The sequence below is a fragment of the Amblyomma mixtum genome, chromosome 2, assembly GCF_055824585.1.
Source record: "Amblyomma mixtum isolate Tamu chromosome 2, ASM5582458v1, whole genome shotgun sequence".
In the NCBI taxonomy this organism is placed as follows: Eukaryota; Metazoa; Arthropoda; class Arachnida; order Ixodida; family Ixodidae; genus Amblyomma; species Amblyomma mixtum.
The window spans coordinates 64,758,036-64,777,002 of NC_143013.1; the positions used below are offsets into that span (position 1 = coordinate 64,758,036).

The 18,967-nt window shown below is 47.0% G+C and overlaps 1 protein-coding gene across 1 annotated transcript; it reads left to right on the top strand.

Annotated features, from left to right (window-relative positions):
- Positions 1–9,786: 9,786 nt before the first annotated feature.
- LOC149359579 (uncharacterized) lies at positions 9,787–16,729 on the top strand. The gene is made up of 4 exons (XM_089571746.1): positions 9,787–9,905; positions 12,516–12,583; positions 14,589–14,670; positions 16,624–16,729. The coding sequence occupies exons 1-4, from the start codon at positions 9,860–9,862 to the stop codon at positions 16,629–16,631; spliced, it is 204 nt and encodes a 67-aa protein (XP_089427872.1). The 5' UTR covers positions 9,787–9,859; the 3' UTR covers positions 16,632–16,729.
- The last annotated feature ends 2,238 nt before the right edge of the window (positions 16,730–18,967 follow it).

Genomic DNA, 18,967 nt, shown 5'->3' on the forward strand with positions numbered 1-18,967 from the left:
CTAATGTTGATAATATTAGCAACTTCTGAGCCCAGAAAAACATCTCTCAGTGAGCCTTTGTGACCTGAAAAGCGGTGTAAAATGTGCAAAATTCCCTATGCCTCATTTTTCGAATCTTTGCAGCTCAACCCAACGCGCGTAACCGTAACTGTTTATTTATTACAACTTCCTATTGGTCCTATCTCGTAAAAAGTTCAGGAGTGTTTGCATTAAATGTTAGGAGAGGGCACTAATTATTTCAGCATCATGCTAAACAGGGGCAAAAACGCGACATCAGGGTGTGCTAGGTGGCCTAAAACGAGGTTGTCACTTTTAATGCTTACTCCCAAGCTTTACCCTTGTTTAATCGATCTCTAGTGTGGCCTGAACCCAAAGATTAAGAAGATTGATTGCCCGACGGCGCGCCGAAGACAAGAAGAAACCACTGGCGAGCATTAGGCAAGGCCAGATGCCAGAAAGCGTTTCGGTGTCCCTAGAGACGCCCTCCAGAGAACGATAAAGAAAGCGGGGGAATGTAAATGACCGAAAGTACACTCAGTTTCTTTGTAGTGTAAACGAAGCACTCCTTGTACTGTGCATGAAAGCTTGATTGCACTAGACATTCTAATTCACCCTTCACATTTGTGTCCTCAAGCGCACGTGCAACCCGACGGAACCACCCATTAGACATTGTTCCCTTCAAACCACATATTTCATTTCATTTTATTTCGTTAAAAGCCACATGCCTGGGGTATTACATAAGGGGTGGTAACATAGAAAAAAAGCCTTCTTACAACTGTACATAATTTGTTACATTTTCATTGAACTTTGATGAGCAGGTGATGGTGGCAATGTCGCTTGGAAGGCCATTCCAGTCTGCAGCTGTGCGGGGAAAAAAGGAATTGGCGAAGGTGGCAGTGCGCGAGAGTGGACGGGCCACATGAAAATGATGACTGGTGTGGAGTGATATGCGTGCTCGGGGTGGAAGAATATAAGGAGCGGTGCGCATGGGGCTATTGAAGATTTTATGAAATAAAGATAAGCTGGAAGTGCGACGACGGAGTGATAAGGACGGTAAACCGGATGCCGTTTTCAAGCCAGAAACGCTAATGTCAGAAGCATAGGATGCGTGAATAAACCTGGCCGCGCGATTTTGGACGGACTCAAGAGAATTAATGAGATAAGCTTGATGAGGATTCCAAACTGGTGATGCGAATTCCAACTTTGACCGAACGATTTATAGGCTAGTAACTTATAGCAAACGCCAATGACAACTGACTTTGGTGAAGAGTGGAATAGGACCCATAATATTTCGATGTCTGATGAAAGGTTGATGACCGTGCATGACAGTTCTCGCCTGGTTGCAATAAGCACGCCTCCTCCCCTCCTATCTTTGCGGTCATTGCGATAAACACAAAAATTTGGCAAGTGAGCGAGGACTTCGCTGTAAGATATGTCGGTGTTGAGCCACGTTTCAGTCAAGGCTAGTAGGTTACTGGAAGACGATGAGACGAGATTAGAAACGATGTCCCGCTTTGAAATAAAACTGCGTACATTCGTGAAAATCGCTGACAAGGAGAAAGCTGGTTGCGGTGAATTTTTCAAATCCTTTGCCGAAATTTGTTGCCGAGATGATTGCTACTGCACTTCTTTTACAGTTTGCGATGCCTTGTCGAAGATGTAACGTTTTGGACCGATGTGTAGTGTTTTGAAACGCAAGGTGAATTTATCTGTTAATGACCGCGCATGGGGAACGAGCTGTTTGCGAATATGACAACAAACATATAGACTGTTTTAAATTTTCTTTTTCCCCTCTAAGTGTTGAAATTTGGAATGGATTTGACGGATCACATCGTTTATTGCCAATTGAAGAGTTTGTTGTTCAATTGCCTGAAAATTTGACCTGTTGATCTGTTTTTAATATTTCTGTATTATCTGTTTCTATGCTACACATGCTATTTGTTTTTACTATTGTATTTACCCACTCCTGCTATGTCTCTCCTCAGAGACAGCAGTATTTATAAATAAAATAAATAAATAGGTAAATAAATAAAAAAAAATAAATAAATAAATAAATTGTAACGACAAAGAAGTTCCGTTCAAGCGAAGACGACGACGAACTTCTGATCGTTGTGTTGAGCGGCATTGCCATCGCTTTGGGTGTGTGCTCGTGTTGCTCGACCTCTGTGTCTACGAGGCCTGTGTCTCTGTGTCTACCGCCGGCGCACAGTACTCTAACCATCCCAGTACCCATCTTACATTTGGTGGAGTCGCGGGGTAGAAATCTCCATCGTGGAGCTGCGTAACCGCACTCTTCCCACGCTTGAAATGCCAGAAGACGCCCAAACCCAATCTGTGCAAACGGGACCAGCTCTCATCTGCGCCGGCTCCCTTCGCCAGCGAGATCCGGCAATCTTCAGCGGAGCCGATGAGAATGACGTGGAAGACTGGCTCGCGTCATACGAACGGGTGAGCCTGTACAATAGATGGGACGACGATACGAAGCTGAACAACGTAATTTTTTATCTAACGGGGGTCGCTAACATCTGGTATCGGAACCATGAGGGAGACATCCGAACATGGGCGGCCTTCAAAACGAAGCTTTCCGGAGTCTTTGGTCGCCCCACTGTCCGTAAACTTCGGGCTGAACAGCGTTTGCGTGAACGCTCGCAGCACGTCGGCGAAAGCTTCACCAGCTATATAGAAGAAGTCATTGACTTATGTAAACGTGTCAATGCGAATATGTCCGAAGCCGACAAGATAAAACACATCTTGAAAGGTATCGACGATGATGCCTTTCAGATGCTATTGGCCCGCGACTTGCGCACCGTTAAGGATGTGTTCACGCTCTGCCAGAGCTTCGAGGAGCTGCGCAAACAGCGGTTACTGACTCGGCAACACCAAGCCCAGGTTGAATCGCTTTCTGGACTGGCGCCTGCAGCTGACAACACCTCTATGCTGCAGCAAATAAAAGATTTCGTCCGTGAAGAGGTAGCTCGGCAACTTTCTCTTCTGCCTAGCCCTCAACAGGCGCCGCCTTATTTGGCCCCGGCTCTTCGACAGGCCATACAACACCAGGTTACTGAGGCGCTTCCATCCTTCCATCCTCCGCCACCTGTTGCCGCACCCTTGATTTACGCCGATGCTGCTCCAAGGTCTGTCACCAGTCCCATGCCTTGCGCCGAAGTCGCCCCAAGACCTGTAGCCGGTCCTCGGACTTACGCCGACGTTCTAGTACAGCCCCCGCCGTCGTCCTATCCTACAATGTTCGTGCCTGTGCAAGCGTCTTCACCTTCCCTGTGACCAGCTCGAAGAGCAAGCAATCCGTGGCGCACGAGTGACAACCGTCCTGTATGCTACACTTGCGGAGTGCCTGGCCACGTCGCGCGCTACTGCCATCTCCAAGCGCCAGCACCACGCGCGCAATCTTCGGGGTACTGGCCTCCAACCCGTCAATATTCTGAGGCTGTCGACCAAACGCCAAGTCGTCCTTTCTCCCCTGATCGTTCAGCCCTCTCCAGCCGCCGCTCCCCTTCGCCACGACGCCGCTCTATCTCCCCCATGCGACGTCGCCCTAATTCTCCTCAGCAGGAAAACTAGGCGTCGCAGTTCCGGAGGCAAGAACTGCGCCCACGTCGAAATTTCGAAGACTTCATCGATCACCTGCGAATCTTATTGATGTTTTTGTTGAGGGCGTGTCTGCGATGGCTCTGATAGACACCGGTGCAGCGATTTCGGTAATGGACGAAAAGTTACGTACTTCTTTAAAGAAAGTTAAGACGCCAGTTTCGGGACTAACGCTGCGCACGGCCAGCCCACAGCCGATTACGCCGTTAGCAGCATGCACCGCTCGAGTTCGAATCCAGGACACACTATACTACATCGAGTTCGTCGTGCTGCCTTCTTGCTCACATTCTTTAATTTTAGGGTGGGATTTCCTGTCGCGTCACGAAGCTGTCATCGACTGCGCTCGCGCAGAAGTTGGGTTCTCCGCTTTGCCTAATGTCTCACCAGACGCTGCTCCTTCTATTCCGTGCGCTAAAGCCGTCGTCACCGAAGACATCGTCCTTCCTCCCAGCTCCACTGCGCTTGTAAGCATCTCTTGTGACTCTGTTTGTGATGACGTTGTTCTCTTCACGCCGGCCTGCACTTTCCTGCGCCGCAAGTCCCTCCCGCTGCCCTACGCTGTGCTCACTATTTCTGCTGGCCTCTCCGTGCTATGGGTCTCTAACCCGTTTTCCTTCCCTACTGCTTTGCGCCATGGCGAATGTCTCGGCAGTGTACAATCTATTGCGTCCATTCTCACCTGTGAGGACCCCGCCGATTCGCCTCATTTAGCCGTGACTGCGCTCAGCCCTCCATCTTCTGCGCCTGATTCCTCCGCTACAGACCTCTTCCTTCGCTCTATCGCCACCGATCTTCCTTCCCCGCAACAGACGCAGCTTCTTAACCTCCTTCACCAGTTCCGCTCCTCCTTCGACTGTCATCGGAGTTCCTTGGGCCAAACTTCAACGTTCACCCATCGTATCGACACCGGCAACCACGCACCCGTGCGGCAGCGCCCCTATCGTGTATCTGCCACCGAGCGCCATGCTATCGAAGAGCAAGTTGATAAAATGCTCCATGACGGCGTGATCCAGCCCTCCAGTAGCCCTTGGGCTTCGCCTGTTGTGCTGGTCAAGAAGAAAGACGGCTCCATCCGATTTTGTGTCGACTACCGCCGCCTTAATAAGATAACGCAGAAGGATGTCTACCCTCTTCCGCGCATCGATGACGCTTTGGACTGTTTGCAAGGGGCCGAACTATTTTCTTCCCTCGATCTTCGTTCCGGATATTGGCAGGTCCCCATGGAAGCGGCCGATCGCCCCAAAACCGCTTTTGTAACCCCCGACGGCTTATACGAATTTACAGTTATGCCATTCGGCCTTTGTAATGCGCCTGCAACATTTGAGAGGATGATGGACACCATTTTGCGGGGATTAAAATGGAAGGTATGCCTCTGCTACCTCGACGACATCGTCGTCTTTTCTGCGGATTTTGACACCCACCTCCATCGCCTGAGGAACGTCTTGAACTGCCTTTCTGACGCCGGTTTGCTGCTGAACTTGAAGAAATGCCGTTTTGCCGCTCGTAAACTCACTATCTTAGGGCATGTTGTCTCCAAGGAAGGCGTTTCTCCAGACCCAGCCAAACTTCGTGCGGTCGCTGCTTTTCCCAAGCCTACATCTATCAAAGAACTGCGCAGCTTCCTTGGCCTGTGTTCCTACTTTCGTCGGTTTATTCGAAACTTTGCATCCATTGCTGCCCCTTTAATACAACTCGTATCCAGCAGCTCCGACTTTTCACAGTGGTCACCCGCATGCGACAACGCGTTTTATACCTTACGCCGCATCCTCACCACACCACCTATCCTGCGCCATTTCGACCCGACGGCCCCTACCGAGGTCCACACCGACGCCAGCGGTGTTGGTCTCGGGGCTGTACTCGCGTAGCGCAAACCTGGCTTTGCTGAGTACGTTGTCGCCTATGCAAGCCGCACCCTGACGAAGGCAGAGTCCAATTACTCAGTAACGGAAAAAGAGTGTTTGGCTATCGTTTGGGCTCTTACCAAATTCCGCCCTTATCTCTATGGTCGTCCCTTTGACGTCGTGACGGACCACCATGGGCTTTGCTGGTTATCCTCACTGAAAGACCCCTCCGGCCGCCTCGCAAGATGGGCTCTTCGTATGCAGGAATACGACGCCCGCGTAGTTTATCGCTCCGGACGCAAGCACCGAGATGCCGACGCCCTTTCTCGCTGCCCCCTTCCGGTTGAGCTCGCCGGCCTCTCAACACTCGAAGACTCCCCTCCGTTGCTTCACATCGATGACATGCCTTCAGCGCAGCGCATGGACCCTTGGATTGTGTCTCTGCTTGATTTCCTCTCTAACCCTACGGCGGCTTCTCCATCACGCGCTCTCCGTCGCCAAGCTCCTCACTTCGCCATTCGTGACAATCTCCTTTACCGCCGCAACTACAGCGCAGATGGTCGCAAGTGGTTATTAGTTGTTCCTCGCCATCTCCGCTCGCAAGTCTGTGATTATTTCCACGCTGACCCACAATGCGGACACGCAGGAGTCTTCAAAACCTACAATCGGATCCGGCTGCGTTACTACTGGCGCGGAATGTATAACTTCATCCTTAAGCACATCCGCTCATGCCTGCCCTGCCAACGTCGCAAGCCCCCTGCTCACCGTTCTGCAGGCGAGTTGCAGCCGCTACCTTGCCCACCGCGCCCATTCGACCGCGTAGGCATTGATTTGTACCTCTTCCCTACACTGCAGCCGGTAACCGTTGGGCTATCGTCGCCGTTGACCACTTGACGAGGTATGCAGAAACCGCCGCCCTTCCATCCGCCTCAGCGTCTGACGTAGCCTCCTTCATTTTGCGACGGTTCATTCTTCGCCACGGCGCACCGCGCGAACTGCTGAGGGACAGAGGCCGCGTTTTCTTATCGGAAGTTGTCAAAGCCTTGCTCCGCCAGTGCCACATCATTCACCGAACAAGCTCTGCCTATCACCCGCAAACTAACGGCCTTACAGAAAGATTTAACCGTACCCTCGGTGATATGCTCTCTATTACGTCTCATCAAACCATTCCAATTGGGATCTCGTCCTTCCGTATGTGACGTACGCCTACAACACCGCAACGCAGTCGACTACCGGCTTCTCACCGTTCTATCTTCTTTACGGCCGTCATCCTTCTGCTCCACTCGATACCATTCTGCCATACCAGCCTGACGCATCTGAGTGTACTCCTATTTCGCAAGCTGCACGACACGCAGAAGAGTGTCGCCAAATCGCCCGTTCTCTCACAACTGAGGCCCAATACCGTCGGAAATCCCGCCACGACAGCCATCACACGTCGCCGCACTTTTCTTCTGGTAGCCTCGTGTGGCTCTGGATTCCATCCAGTACTCCGGGCCTCTCCTCGAAACTTCTTTCAAAGTTTCACGGCCCCTACCGAGTTGTGGAACGCACCTCGCCTGTTAATTACGTGGTGGAACCGCTGATGCCGTCTCCTGATCTTCGCCGGCGCGGACGCGAGACTGTTCACGTCCAGCGCCTAAAGCCGTATTATGACCCGACCATCTCACCTACGCCGTAAGTCTCCAGGATGGCTCCTCTTCTCCCCCGGGGGCAGTTGTAACGACGAAGAAGTTCCGTTCAAGCGAAGACGACGACGAACTTCTGACCGTTCTGTTGAGCGGCATTGCCATCGCTTTGGGTGTGTGCTCGTGGTGCTTGACCTCTGTGTATACGAGACCTGTGTCTCTGTGTCTACCGCCGGCGCACAGTACTCTAACCATCCCAGTACCCATCTTACAAAATAAATAATAGAGCAAGCTCTATTCGGTCTGGGCTGCAGTCACGTCCGAATCCTTGCGTTCATAGAGTGGAAATCGAGCCAAATCACGTGTCCATTCCATAGGGAGGAAGCGAAAGAGAGAAAACATTGATAGAAAAGTCAAAAAGAGAAACAAATTGTAAGGGTCACGTAGCCAAGCTACACGGAAAGTTCCGCTGTATAACTGCGTAGTCTCGAGCGGGTCTTGGAACAAAAGAGTGAAAAGTTCTGTCTGAATGTTGTGTTTGTCAAGCCGATACCCTATGAATGATGGCGTTGGTCCCCTAGGAGGCAACTCCGGGTGCACTTGCTACAAGACTTTTAATAGCTTGATATATGAAGGCGCCTCATTTTGTCCCATGCAATGCAATTTCGCGCCTTGAGGTGGGGCAAAATGTGACATTTCGAACTTTTGAATATAGTAACAATTTACTGTATTCCATCTCACCTAGGCGCCTTATATGTACTCAGCACAATACGGGCGTGGTAATTCAGAACTTATTTAGAGCCATTTATAGATACTAAAGAATTATAAAAAATGCCGATGATATGAACACTCTGCCACACTCTGCCCTAAGTAAAATCGAACACATATCTGCTCCCAATCCAGTTGTACCTCTTTCGTCATATAGCTGCGTACCATTTTCCTTATGGAGAATGAGCTTATATTCAGTTACATATGAAACATTTGGCATGCTTGTGGGAAACCTATTCTGTGGTTAGGTAGCGAACCAGTAAAGAAAATACAAATTAACAGACGTCCTAAATTGCAACCGAATAATAATTTCGTGTGAAATCCACCTCTATGGGTGTTTACGCATAAGAAAAGCGAGCCGTAAGGCTGAACATATCCTGAATGTCTCACGGATAGAAAGATGCAGTCCCTATAAATGCACTTCTCTGGGATGAAATGATGGGCCCTTAACCCGACGTTGAGCTGGTCAAAGATACCCTTGCGCCAATAAAGTTCACCGTCAGAATCGCCTTGTCTGCAATTAAATGCGGTAGTAGTTTTCGGACCCATACTTCTAGCAATTGCGTGCCGTTTCCTCACAACGACCACTGCCACCGGACATTTGCTTCTAAAGCGGGGAAAAATATCCAAAGTCGTCCTTACGAATCAGACGTCGACGACGCCCAGCACAATTCATACTACATAGGTTACAAAATGTACTGGGTTAACATGTCAACCTACCAATTCTTCTGAGTGAATGACACGTGTCGAAGGATAGGGCTCTTAGCAAAAGAGTAGGTGTCATGACCAGCCACGAGTAGGACGCCACAGACCTTGGCATGTAGCATCCTGAAGATCGCTAAGTACCTGACCAAATAGTGCTATCTCTGCAGCGACACGACTTCCGTTAGCAATAATGGTGCCCTCTGAGTATTGCACTGCTGTCGTCGCAGTGCATGTTGATGGATCATATCATCAGTAGTGTGGTTGCAGAAGCGCGCTCCGACATAGCGATACTCCATAGCTAGCCGGAGACGTGAATACAATGCTCTGTTTTTTATTGTGCTTTGCACGTACTTACAGTGAGATAAGATGCGGATGCTTCGGAATATGTGCTCTCTTGTTTTCAAACGTATGCAAAACAAAATTTAGGTCAATTCATTTCATGAAAGTGGTCATATTGCTTCCCGTGGTACTTATGCCAGAACCAGCACCCCAAGAAACACGTGGGGGGACCGCAAGGCAAGAGAGTGATCGTTGGTTCAAAACTTTAACAACGTGAATGGTTTGGTGTATGGTGGTTTACCGTCCCAAAGCGACTCAGGCTATGAGGGACGCCGTAGTGAAGGGCTCCGGAAGTTTCGACCACCTGGGGTTCTCTAACGTGCACTGATATCGCACAGTCCAAGGGCCTCTAGAATTTCGCCCACCGTGGACTGAATTGAACCTGTGTCTTTCGGGTCAGCAGCCGAGTGCCATAACGAATTAGCCACCGCGGCGGCTGAAAAAAAAACAGAAAACAAAAATTAAAACGTGTTGTATATATAAATATTCTTGACAAAGCGGCTGGGGTATAAGAAGAGAGAAAAACATAGTCCCCTTTTAAAGGTGCAACCGGGCCGCAACAATTGGGGCGGCGCCGCTACTCTTCGAATCACACCTTGCTTGTGGCCACTTTTCACCAGCCGTGTATCTATTGCAGTCGAGGGGTTAAATGCCTTGGTATGTCAATACACGGGCCAGGCACTTACACGCGTATATTTCTTAGTAAGTTAGGCCATTACAGTGGGAAAAACCCTGATCTGCGGTGTGGCACTTTCCTCGTGGTACGTATGTGCAACTTAAAAAAAAAAGCTATGAGTCGAAACGTCCCAAGATCAGCACGCTGTGCTTTTCTGCATGTCTTGTTTCGGACACGTGTGGCTCTGTGGGCGTTGCCGCTCACGTGGTAGATACGGTGTGGCAACGCTCGGTGCGTACGATAAAAGCTCCTCGATTCGCGCCGTGCTTTTCCAGTTGTTTGGTGACCGAGAGCAAGCCATGAAGAACATTTCATTGCTACTGGCTGTGATCCTGCTGTCTGCAGGTAAGTGCTGCCTGAATGCTCGCAATTGCAATGAATGAGTGCTCGTACTCTGGACAAAGATTATATGAAGCATACAACTACTAAATTTATAGAAAGGAAATGGCTTCCAGCTCGCAACTGAGGCTTGCATGACTTTGTCTGCTTCTTTCAAGTTCTGTGAGCGCACCTTCCTGATATAGTGCATTAATATAGCGTATATGCCGATATAATATATAGGTCAATCCTGACGGCAACAATGGATAGCGGTCTTCTAGAAACAACTGTTTAGTTTATGTTGAAGTTACGAGGAAACGTTTCCGAAAATTCTGCTGTTTACGTGTGAGCTTAGCGCATGTAACGCACACAAAAGGGTGCTTGCACATAGACATGAACGCACACATACCTCGTATGAATGATTCCACGCCCATGTATTCTACAAGTTTAGCAAAGACAACAGGAAAACGGAAAGGAACACTTAATGTAGTCAATAGTTTGACGTAGCACCGTCTGGTCAGGAATCTTGGTTGCCGATGTTCACAGGTCACTAACCATGGCGGAAACAAATGGCGTTTCGCGAGCACTACGGCTCCCTTATTCAAAATCAAAGTAACAGCACGGCACACGCTGGTCTGGAAATCGGTCGATGTATTAGAGCACCAATTCTATTTGCTTTTAGTGTCCAAGTTTGGCGCATGTTTTACATTCTCGAAGAAGTCGGCCAGTTGCTATTGGAGCCTGTGTGATGTTTAGTAAAGCTTTCCTTTGTCGCGTTGCGGCTCTGAGACCTGTAGAAGTATGACCCAACTCTAGCCGTTCAAGCTCATCGGTCCCACTAGTGCGATTCACCCCATTTGAAAACGGTGGAAGGTTCGATTACAAATCATTGTCTTGATCCTGTATTGCGGAACGCATGCGCTTTCACTACGCAGGCAGTTTTTTAATGCAAAACGTTGCGACAGCGTGCAGGCGGGTTTCATCGCACAACACGACACCATTTGGCTAACGTTTCCCAATGGTCTGTGAAGAACCTAAAGGTAGTGGCTACGTCGAAAATTGGCCAGCATGGCGTGATACCTTACGTGTACTGAGCGCTGTAAAACACGAAAAAGAGCTTGCCGAAAGTAACGTTATGAAAGCCAGGTAGGTATTAGGTTTTGTATACGCCTCTGCTTTCGCATATGCAGCGTATTAGGTACGGAAAATTCACTCCCGTCGGAATGTCGCTGGCGCCGTCGGTGGTTTATGTGAAGTGACGCTGACATGAGCAGAGACACACGCCGGTATTTCTTGAAGAATTGAGTACTGCGTGAAATTTTCGAAACGTATCTCATCGAAAATGGGGGGAACAGCTTGTGCGTGTGTTGTCTCGAATATGTTATGGAGTAAACTTCGTGTAGGATTCCGTAGAAACTTGTTGCACCCTAAATTGACAGAAAACCAAGAGCTTCAAGGTTTCGGTTTTGGCTCTTTAGCCTGTTACTGTTCGCACAGGTGCTGTAACACGTGAGCATGTTGGTCGCCATGCGATAAAAAACGTAATATAGAAAAAGAGACTATTGTTAGAACTAGCGCAGGTCCTGTCTGTGTGCTAGCTGTCATGTCTGCGACGCCTTGGAAACCCTAGAACAAGCAGAGCTATCCCAGAAGTTTGCTTCTTTATGTTATGCTGATAGCAGTGCATAGGTACAACAAAGCATAGGTACAAAAAAAGCACGGGACCATTTCATATATTGGTTACTATGCGCTCCTCCTGTTTGCTGGTTCGTGTTGTGCACTGGAACGCCAGCAGAACACTAGAGGTGTAAACGCTTTGGCGCAGCCATTAGGAGCATCTTGAACATAAGATACACATAATGCGTGACCTCTGATCAGAACCGCACGCCGTGTTCGAGCCCCTTTAGAAAGGTGACAAAAAAGACGTTAAAAAATGATGTATAATTTGCTACAGACAGATGTCGCCTCAGTTAGCCGATAAAGAGACTTTAATCATGAGTTCTGCTTTTGTCTATCCCCCTCAGGAACGCACAGTACGATAACAGCACCGTATGCATGAAAACAGCATAAGAAAGGAAGTACTACGTCTAGTCTATGAAGGGCGTTTTATATTAAGTGGAAAAATATATATAAAGAAAAAAGCTACACGGCCTGCCGTGAAAACAACCGAACTGAAAAAAAAAAACCCATCATGCCCAAGAGACCACTTATGTCATTAGGCAACACATAAACTAAACTTTAAAATTTATTTATAGGTGAACAAGCTTCAATAATGTAAAACAGTAAAATTCTTCCCAGCAGCAGGCTTCATACATGCTTTAGCGTGAGAGCATGAAGGAGCAATAGTATTCTTCTAAAACTTATCTATAGGTGAAAAAGTTTCAGTAGGGGGAAACAGTAAAATTATTCGTCCTAACAGCATGCTTGATACTGTTCTAGCCTGAAAGCATGAAGGACCAAAAGCATTTTTCCGCCGGCTTTTCGGCGCCAGCTTTAAAACAATACAAATGAACTATTTATGCCTCTTCGCTATGAAGCAGCGGGAAAAAGAGATCCACTGATCGCATTTAATGACTGAAAAAAGTTACATGATCAGTAAATGTACCCTAATATCAAGTGTGCATAATGCGTTTACAGCGGTGCTAGCGGACGCCCAAGGATTCGGCGGAGGATTTCCACTGCCTGGCGGCGGACGCAGGTGTGGCGTAAGTAAATTCTTTTGATTCATCTTATTATTTGCCATAGCTCCAAGGTGGACGACCGTCAAGTTTAAATAAATGAAATAAAGTTAAATAATTTCAGTAAGTATAATTAGGGTTTTACTGCTGACGCTGTCGATCCCAAAGAAGAATACAGCGCTATTTGGCCATAGCAAAGCTGTTATAGTTTTCACTGCAAAACGTTTCTATATACAGTAAAACCCTCCTAAAGAGAACTTGAAGGCCGCGCGGATTGCTTTTGTTGTAGCCGAGGTTTCTGCTAAGTGGACATCTGATCAAAACGCCAGAATTACGAAATCCAACAAAACAGGCATTTATTACTTTTTTTCATGAAAGTTCTTTATGCCTGTATGCTTCTTTCAAGACCATATCATGGCGCTTTCCAAGACGTCAACAAGACCCCTCTTATTTTGCTCCCCGCTTAGGCCTTAATTGCCAACAGTTTAGCTGTTTGAATTTCAGGCCATAGCTAAGCGCGGTTGAGGCGTTCACAGCAACCAGTGACATGTCGGCATCCTCGTCACTTTGATCAGGTGCTAAGCAATCGGGAAGCGCCAGTGCTTCGCGCAGAATGGCTTCTCCAGTGTATCATCTTTTTGACGCCCGCGTCATAATCCTTACCAACGCAGTCAGTTCACAAGAACTCATGCCTGGCGATCGGCGTGTCAGCAAGGCCTTGCTACAAAACCTCATGTATCTAATCACGCGGATGTTGAGTGTTATCAGTCGTTTTCATTGGACCGCATGGCAACCTTTAAGGAAACAATTGCTGATGCATTCCGCAGTGAAAGCAATCCAGATGAACCTAATCGTTTCCCCAGCAGCGAAAAAACCTATCTGAACCAGAACATAACTATCGCTTATGTGAATTGCTATCAGTATGAGCTGGATGATGCACCGAAGATAGGATTTTTGAGCGCTTAAGGGACGCCCAATTCAGGTGACTGGATCTTCCACTTTGCATTTGAAGGGAAAAGAACGCTGTCACCACAGCCAAAGAAGGCAACACGTGGAGCGTTACACAGCCGGTATTTTTCGGGCATGTCTGGCTCCAATTCAAGAAGCCATACAGCGAGCAAATAACGCGCAATACCAATCGCGCCATTGGAACTTAAGAGTAGTTGCACACTCGTCGCATGATAACAAAACTCCACGCGTTACCCAGATGTTTGTGTTTAGTCTTTAGCGTACGAAAACTTATCTCCTCGTGCACAGTAGGATGTTAACACAAAACTTTGCCCTGGCTTGCGCCAGCGTATGTGCCGCCTTTAAGGGCATGCTTTTGGACGGAAACATTTGGAAAAACTGTGCCATTTTGTGGAGCAAGGTCTCGCCCTTTTTTGTATTTCTGGACCCCGCACCATTCCTTTCAGCAAGAAGGCACTCGGATGCCGTCTTCCATTTACGCGCTTACCAGAAGCGAGATTTTTTCCCCGGCGAGGCTGAATTTATGGGACCTCCTCGTTGATAATAACCGAATTGCGGTTGTTCATTTTATTTGATATGCAGTCCCATTGCCCTAAAGAAAAATTGACTTTGTATTAAATACCTATTACATTTCATAAATAGACCTACACAACTCATCATAAGTATTTGTATTCCTTTCGAATCTCAACAAATCCAATGCGAACTGAACAGGAGAAATACACACAAGCAGGTAATAACCACGTGGTTCGTTCTCGCTAGCGAACAACTGTCATCACTTTATATAGATTCCGTACACAAGAAATTCACTCATTTTTTGTCACCAGACCTAATACTGCGAATACTTCCTCATAAGTAAGATCACTTTGAGTCCTGATTTATGTTTTGTGAAAGAACATTTACCCATGTAAGAAAATCTTTTGTAGGATTTAGGCACCTTTTTGCACATCCGGTGCCTGCTGTTTATTCCATTTTCATTTTTTTAGACACAGGGTAAGAAATATTTTATTCAGTTTGAGTCGGTTGCACATTCCTACTTCTGTATTCATCGCTGTGTCCCATACAGGGCCGCATCTGTCGTCCTTTCCAGCGTTGCGTTCCAACCGGAGTCGTGTGCGTCAGAGCGCCGTGCCCACAGGCGTATCGATGTAAGTAAGCCACCAAAGCGACATTACTGAATCTTTCGGAGTACAACTAAGCATAGAACTAGTGTGCTTCGCAAGTTGAGTAATTTTAGCCAGTGAACGAGTGCTAAGGAAGGAGAAAGCGCGATGACGCAAAATGATTACAAGTATCCTTATTCTACTCAGGGATCAAGAGCTCACCTTAATCGGTTTGCAATTATGACTCCAGATTTCGACTTAGGTGTTTCCCAATTTCAATCTCCGCACCCCTGCCGTGTATTTCAGATGTATAAGCACACGTTTGGTGGCTATCATATGTGTGACAGTCGTGTTACAGTAGCTTTTATTTGCGATTGCCTGCTGCCAGCTTTGATTTTCCGTATTGCTTGCTTCTGAATTTTTTGCGTGTACGTTTGAATACATGTTTGATTTCTACTGGCTGCAAACTTAGCTCCATTGAGATTTCTTAATAATCTCGCACTGGCTGCAGCAGTTCTGCTGAGATCTTGATCGCTGACTTTAGAATTTATCTAGACGCGTTTAAAGCTGTTAAAATATGGCTTTTAACACAGACTATATACATATGATGCACATAGCTTATTAGAAAGCAGGCAATCAGCTGGTTAAAATACGCATACAGAACAGGCCAGGTTTGGTCAGGTGACCAGCCGTGAAACATTGTCAGCTCGGCTGTTTAATATAGCAGCCAAAATATGTGCTCCTTCTTTGGCCAAGTGTCCACAAGTTCGACTGTCTTGGCATTTGGAGACAGTATGTAGGCTGTGCAGCGTTTTTCCAGTTTTCATCTCTCTGCGCTTTGCGGCTTAACCTGTAAGTTATTGCTCTTAGATTTCTATGGTTCTGGGAGCAGCGTACATCTGTACAGTAGATTACGCTCACATAGTCTCACATTGTTTTGTGGTCGATTATCGGGGTTAGTGGTGTCGTCCTACTTTTTTTTTTTTATTCGAGCTGTTTGCCATCAGGCATAATGAAAAAGGAAAGAAAGTTATAAAAATGAGTGCAAACAAGCCTCGCTTAAAAAGCGGCACAAGTTCGTGATATAGCGATTATCTAGAGTCCACTTGGTATAGTCGTCTGCAACGTTCCATCGCAGGCCAACCTTTCTTAGTAAACATCGTCTCACGGAAGCTGTAGCCGGGCAAGTCCACAGCAAGTGTTTTTCATCACACTGGTCGGGCGCAGCACCACAATGGGGACACTTGTCTGTCACTTCGTAACGTTTGTCACGCCACCGATGACGCACACAAGGAGTCAGAGCCGCTCCTGCCCGAATCCGGCGCACAGATACCTCCTCCTCCCGAGTAAGACTCCGGGGGAGAGGGTACGAACACGGAGGAATTAGAGCGCGTGTTCGCTGACGCAAAGACTGTTTCTCGGAAACATGGGACAGGAACGGATCTGAGGGAAGAGGGGAAGGTGGCGGGATATCGGATGTGTCAAGGTGTGTCATTGCATCCACATGAATATTATGCGGATCCTGGGCATGCCCGCGAATCCAGTGTATACGCACAGGACAGGGGTATTTTGTGCAAAGTTGGTGAATGGATTGTGTAACTTGGAATGTGCGCCGGACAGCCTTAAGCTGCTTAAGCGCGGCAAGGGAGTCGGTGTAAATGTGTACAATATCGAAAGTAGGTACGAGTGGAAGGGAAGCAATGGCATTGTGTATCGCCTGAAGCTCCAAGGCCAGGGGGGAGCAAGTATCCGTGCTATATGTAGCGCGGGAGTTGAGATGAGGATGTGAGGGACTGTAAACTGCAGTAACTCCCTGCACTGCTGTGTGTGATGCATCGGTGTATATTATGCACCCTGAAGAAAGATGGGCGGCTGATATCGGCGTCGAAGCAGAGGGGCGACTGTCGTCCTACTTACCAATGCTCTTTAGTTTTGTGGTTTTTTAACGGCATTATTCTGCTTGCAAGAAGTATTAAGCGCAATTCTTTTATTTTTCAGGCGTATGAACAAGAACAAAATGTCAAGGCGAACACAAGACTTGATAAGTATCAACACACTTCACTTCAAGCACCGTTCAACAAAATAAAAAATCTATCGAGGTTTTGTTTTGTGTGGATTCTGCTACATAACGAAGAAAACTCGAGTTTTCATTGAAGAAAACTCGCGTATTTTTTTTTTAGCCCTCGGCGTTACACTTCCGCTTCCATCTCTTCAAATTGTTTTAATTTCTCGATGCTAATTGCATGTGGTATGATAAAGCGAGACACTCAAGGGGTCATGCTTGTAAGACGAAAGAAGAATGGCTTACATTGTACAACTTTTTATATTTGTACTATTTACTTTTTTGACAGCCCAAAGAAATCTCTCGTCCTGATGAATTCTATGGCTTCTGCAAGCACTATACTGCGGAAGAGTCAAATTAAAAAAAAAAGCAAAACGAGACTAGTGCAGGACTAGTCTCCCAGCAAAGATATCGCCTTCTCTAGCCTGGCATTAGTTCTAATTCTCATTGTGCCGCTTGGCTTGCCAAGTACTAGTCGCTGTGCATTGAATTGGAAAGAGCTGGGGACATTTGTTCGCTACCATGGCCAATTCGCTGATGGGACTACCTTGATCGCAACTAAGGAGAAGGAATGCCGAGCCTTACTGGAACGCTGTAGTTCAGCAATAAGGTTCGCACCTTTCATGAACCGTTGGCCGCAAACATTAGGATGCACCGGCCACAGACACAGGTTTCTAACTCAGTGTTGGCAGATCGTCTGAAAAATAAGATAGCCTCTGCTATTCAATAATTTTTCCGTTTGAAATGCATATTTATTGTTGTTCACTCTGTTTCATTGGCGTGGCGTGACTCGACTACTTTCTGCCGTTGGGTTATGATTTCCTTGAGCGTGGTTAGCGTCTGCGCATGCTCTGAAAGTTAGACGGAACAGTAATGCGTGCTCAAAAATTTTAAGCAATCGGCATCATTGAAGCGCATCCCAGAACGAGAAAAAAAAAGAATGAATTAGCAAATATTCTTCCGTTGCCTGTTTTTATTCATTCACCACGTTATTTAGTGCACTTGGAATACTCGGCAGTAGCTCGTTATCTTCAGAGCGGCAAAAAGTAAAGGTGTGAGAACAGCTATAAAACCAACAGAACTGGTGTTAGCTGGTTGCACAGAATGTCTGCAACACGCAGTACACTTTACTGACGAGCAAAAACAAACTGCACAGCACACAAAGCATACTTTGTGTGTCCTGCCAAGTCTGTTGTGCTTGTCAGTAAAGTGTACAGCGCGTTGCTTGTATATATGTGAGAATAGGGCTTTTTCAAAACCTATCTAATGGCACACAAATTGTTTATACTTGCCATTTTCTCTGATACAAACAGCGTAGATAACAATCGATTCGAAAATGAATCAAATCTCAAATGAATCGGTTTGAATACGAATCAAATGTTCGTAGAAACACTCGAACTTCTGTCGTGCGACTGAAAACAGCCTCGTGCTGGCGGTGGTGGTTCAGAGCTACAGCTGACAAAATAAACCACACTGGTCTTCAGTAAGGGAACGCAACATAGTGAGCTTAACCGGAGGCGAAAAAAGGCATCTTTACCCCAAACCTGCTACAAGGTTTCTTATTGTTGCACTTTGTGCTCACCAAACTTTGTCTTCATATCTATACGACAAGGAGGGGAGTAGAAGAAATGTACGCGAGAAAAAGCATACCAAGCCCTACTGCGAGCAACGTGATTGGGAAGCGATGCATCAAATGCTATTGCCTTGTGGAAAAGCAGCTGTCGGCGGAATTGGCCGATATATGAAGCTTGTTCAAGGGAGCACGAACTAAGTTTCAAGATCAACGAAGATGTACACCGAGTTGCGCATTGCAGGTTTAGAAAGAAATGTGCACCGGATTTCGACGGCGCAATGATCAAACCTCACCAGAACGGCTGCAAGCGTATCTTTTGAAAAAGGGGCAGTAATTGCGTAAGTGATCTGTTTTTTCTCTACAGATCAGAATTCCACATTTCCTGCGAAACAAGATGTGTCTTAGGGTTTATGTCAGCTCTAGGTTTGTCTTTGTCACTTGACTTTTTCAATTCTGCTGGGCGCGCATGCGTGACGCAGCCTTTTTATTCAGCATTCCTCTTTGCAAAAAAAAAAAAAGTTCAAAGTGCAGAGTTCTTCCGTGCGCATGAGTGTTTGTTCCTAATGCGGGTGTGTTTCTGCCGCTGCCGTTATATCTCAAGAATGTGACCAACTCGCCAAAAAACTCGTTTTCCTGTTCATTGGTCTACGTACATATACCCAGGATCTCCTTTGCAATCTGCCAAATTGCTTGAAAACAGTTCCGAC

Coding starts and splice junctions, on each gene's coding strand:
- LOC149359579 (XM_089571746.1), top strand. CDS start 9,860: ATGAAGAACATTTCATTGCTACTGGCTGTGATCCTGCTGTCTGCAG. Junction 9,906..12,515: donor TGTGATCCTGCTGTCTGCAG/GTAAGTGCTGCC, acceptor ATGCGTTTACAG/CGGTGCTAGCGGACGCCCAA. Junction 12,584..14,588: donor GCGGCGGACGCAGGTGTGGC/GTAAGTAAATTC, acceptor TGTCCCATACAG/GGCCGCATCTGTCGTCCTTT.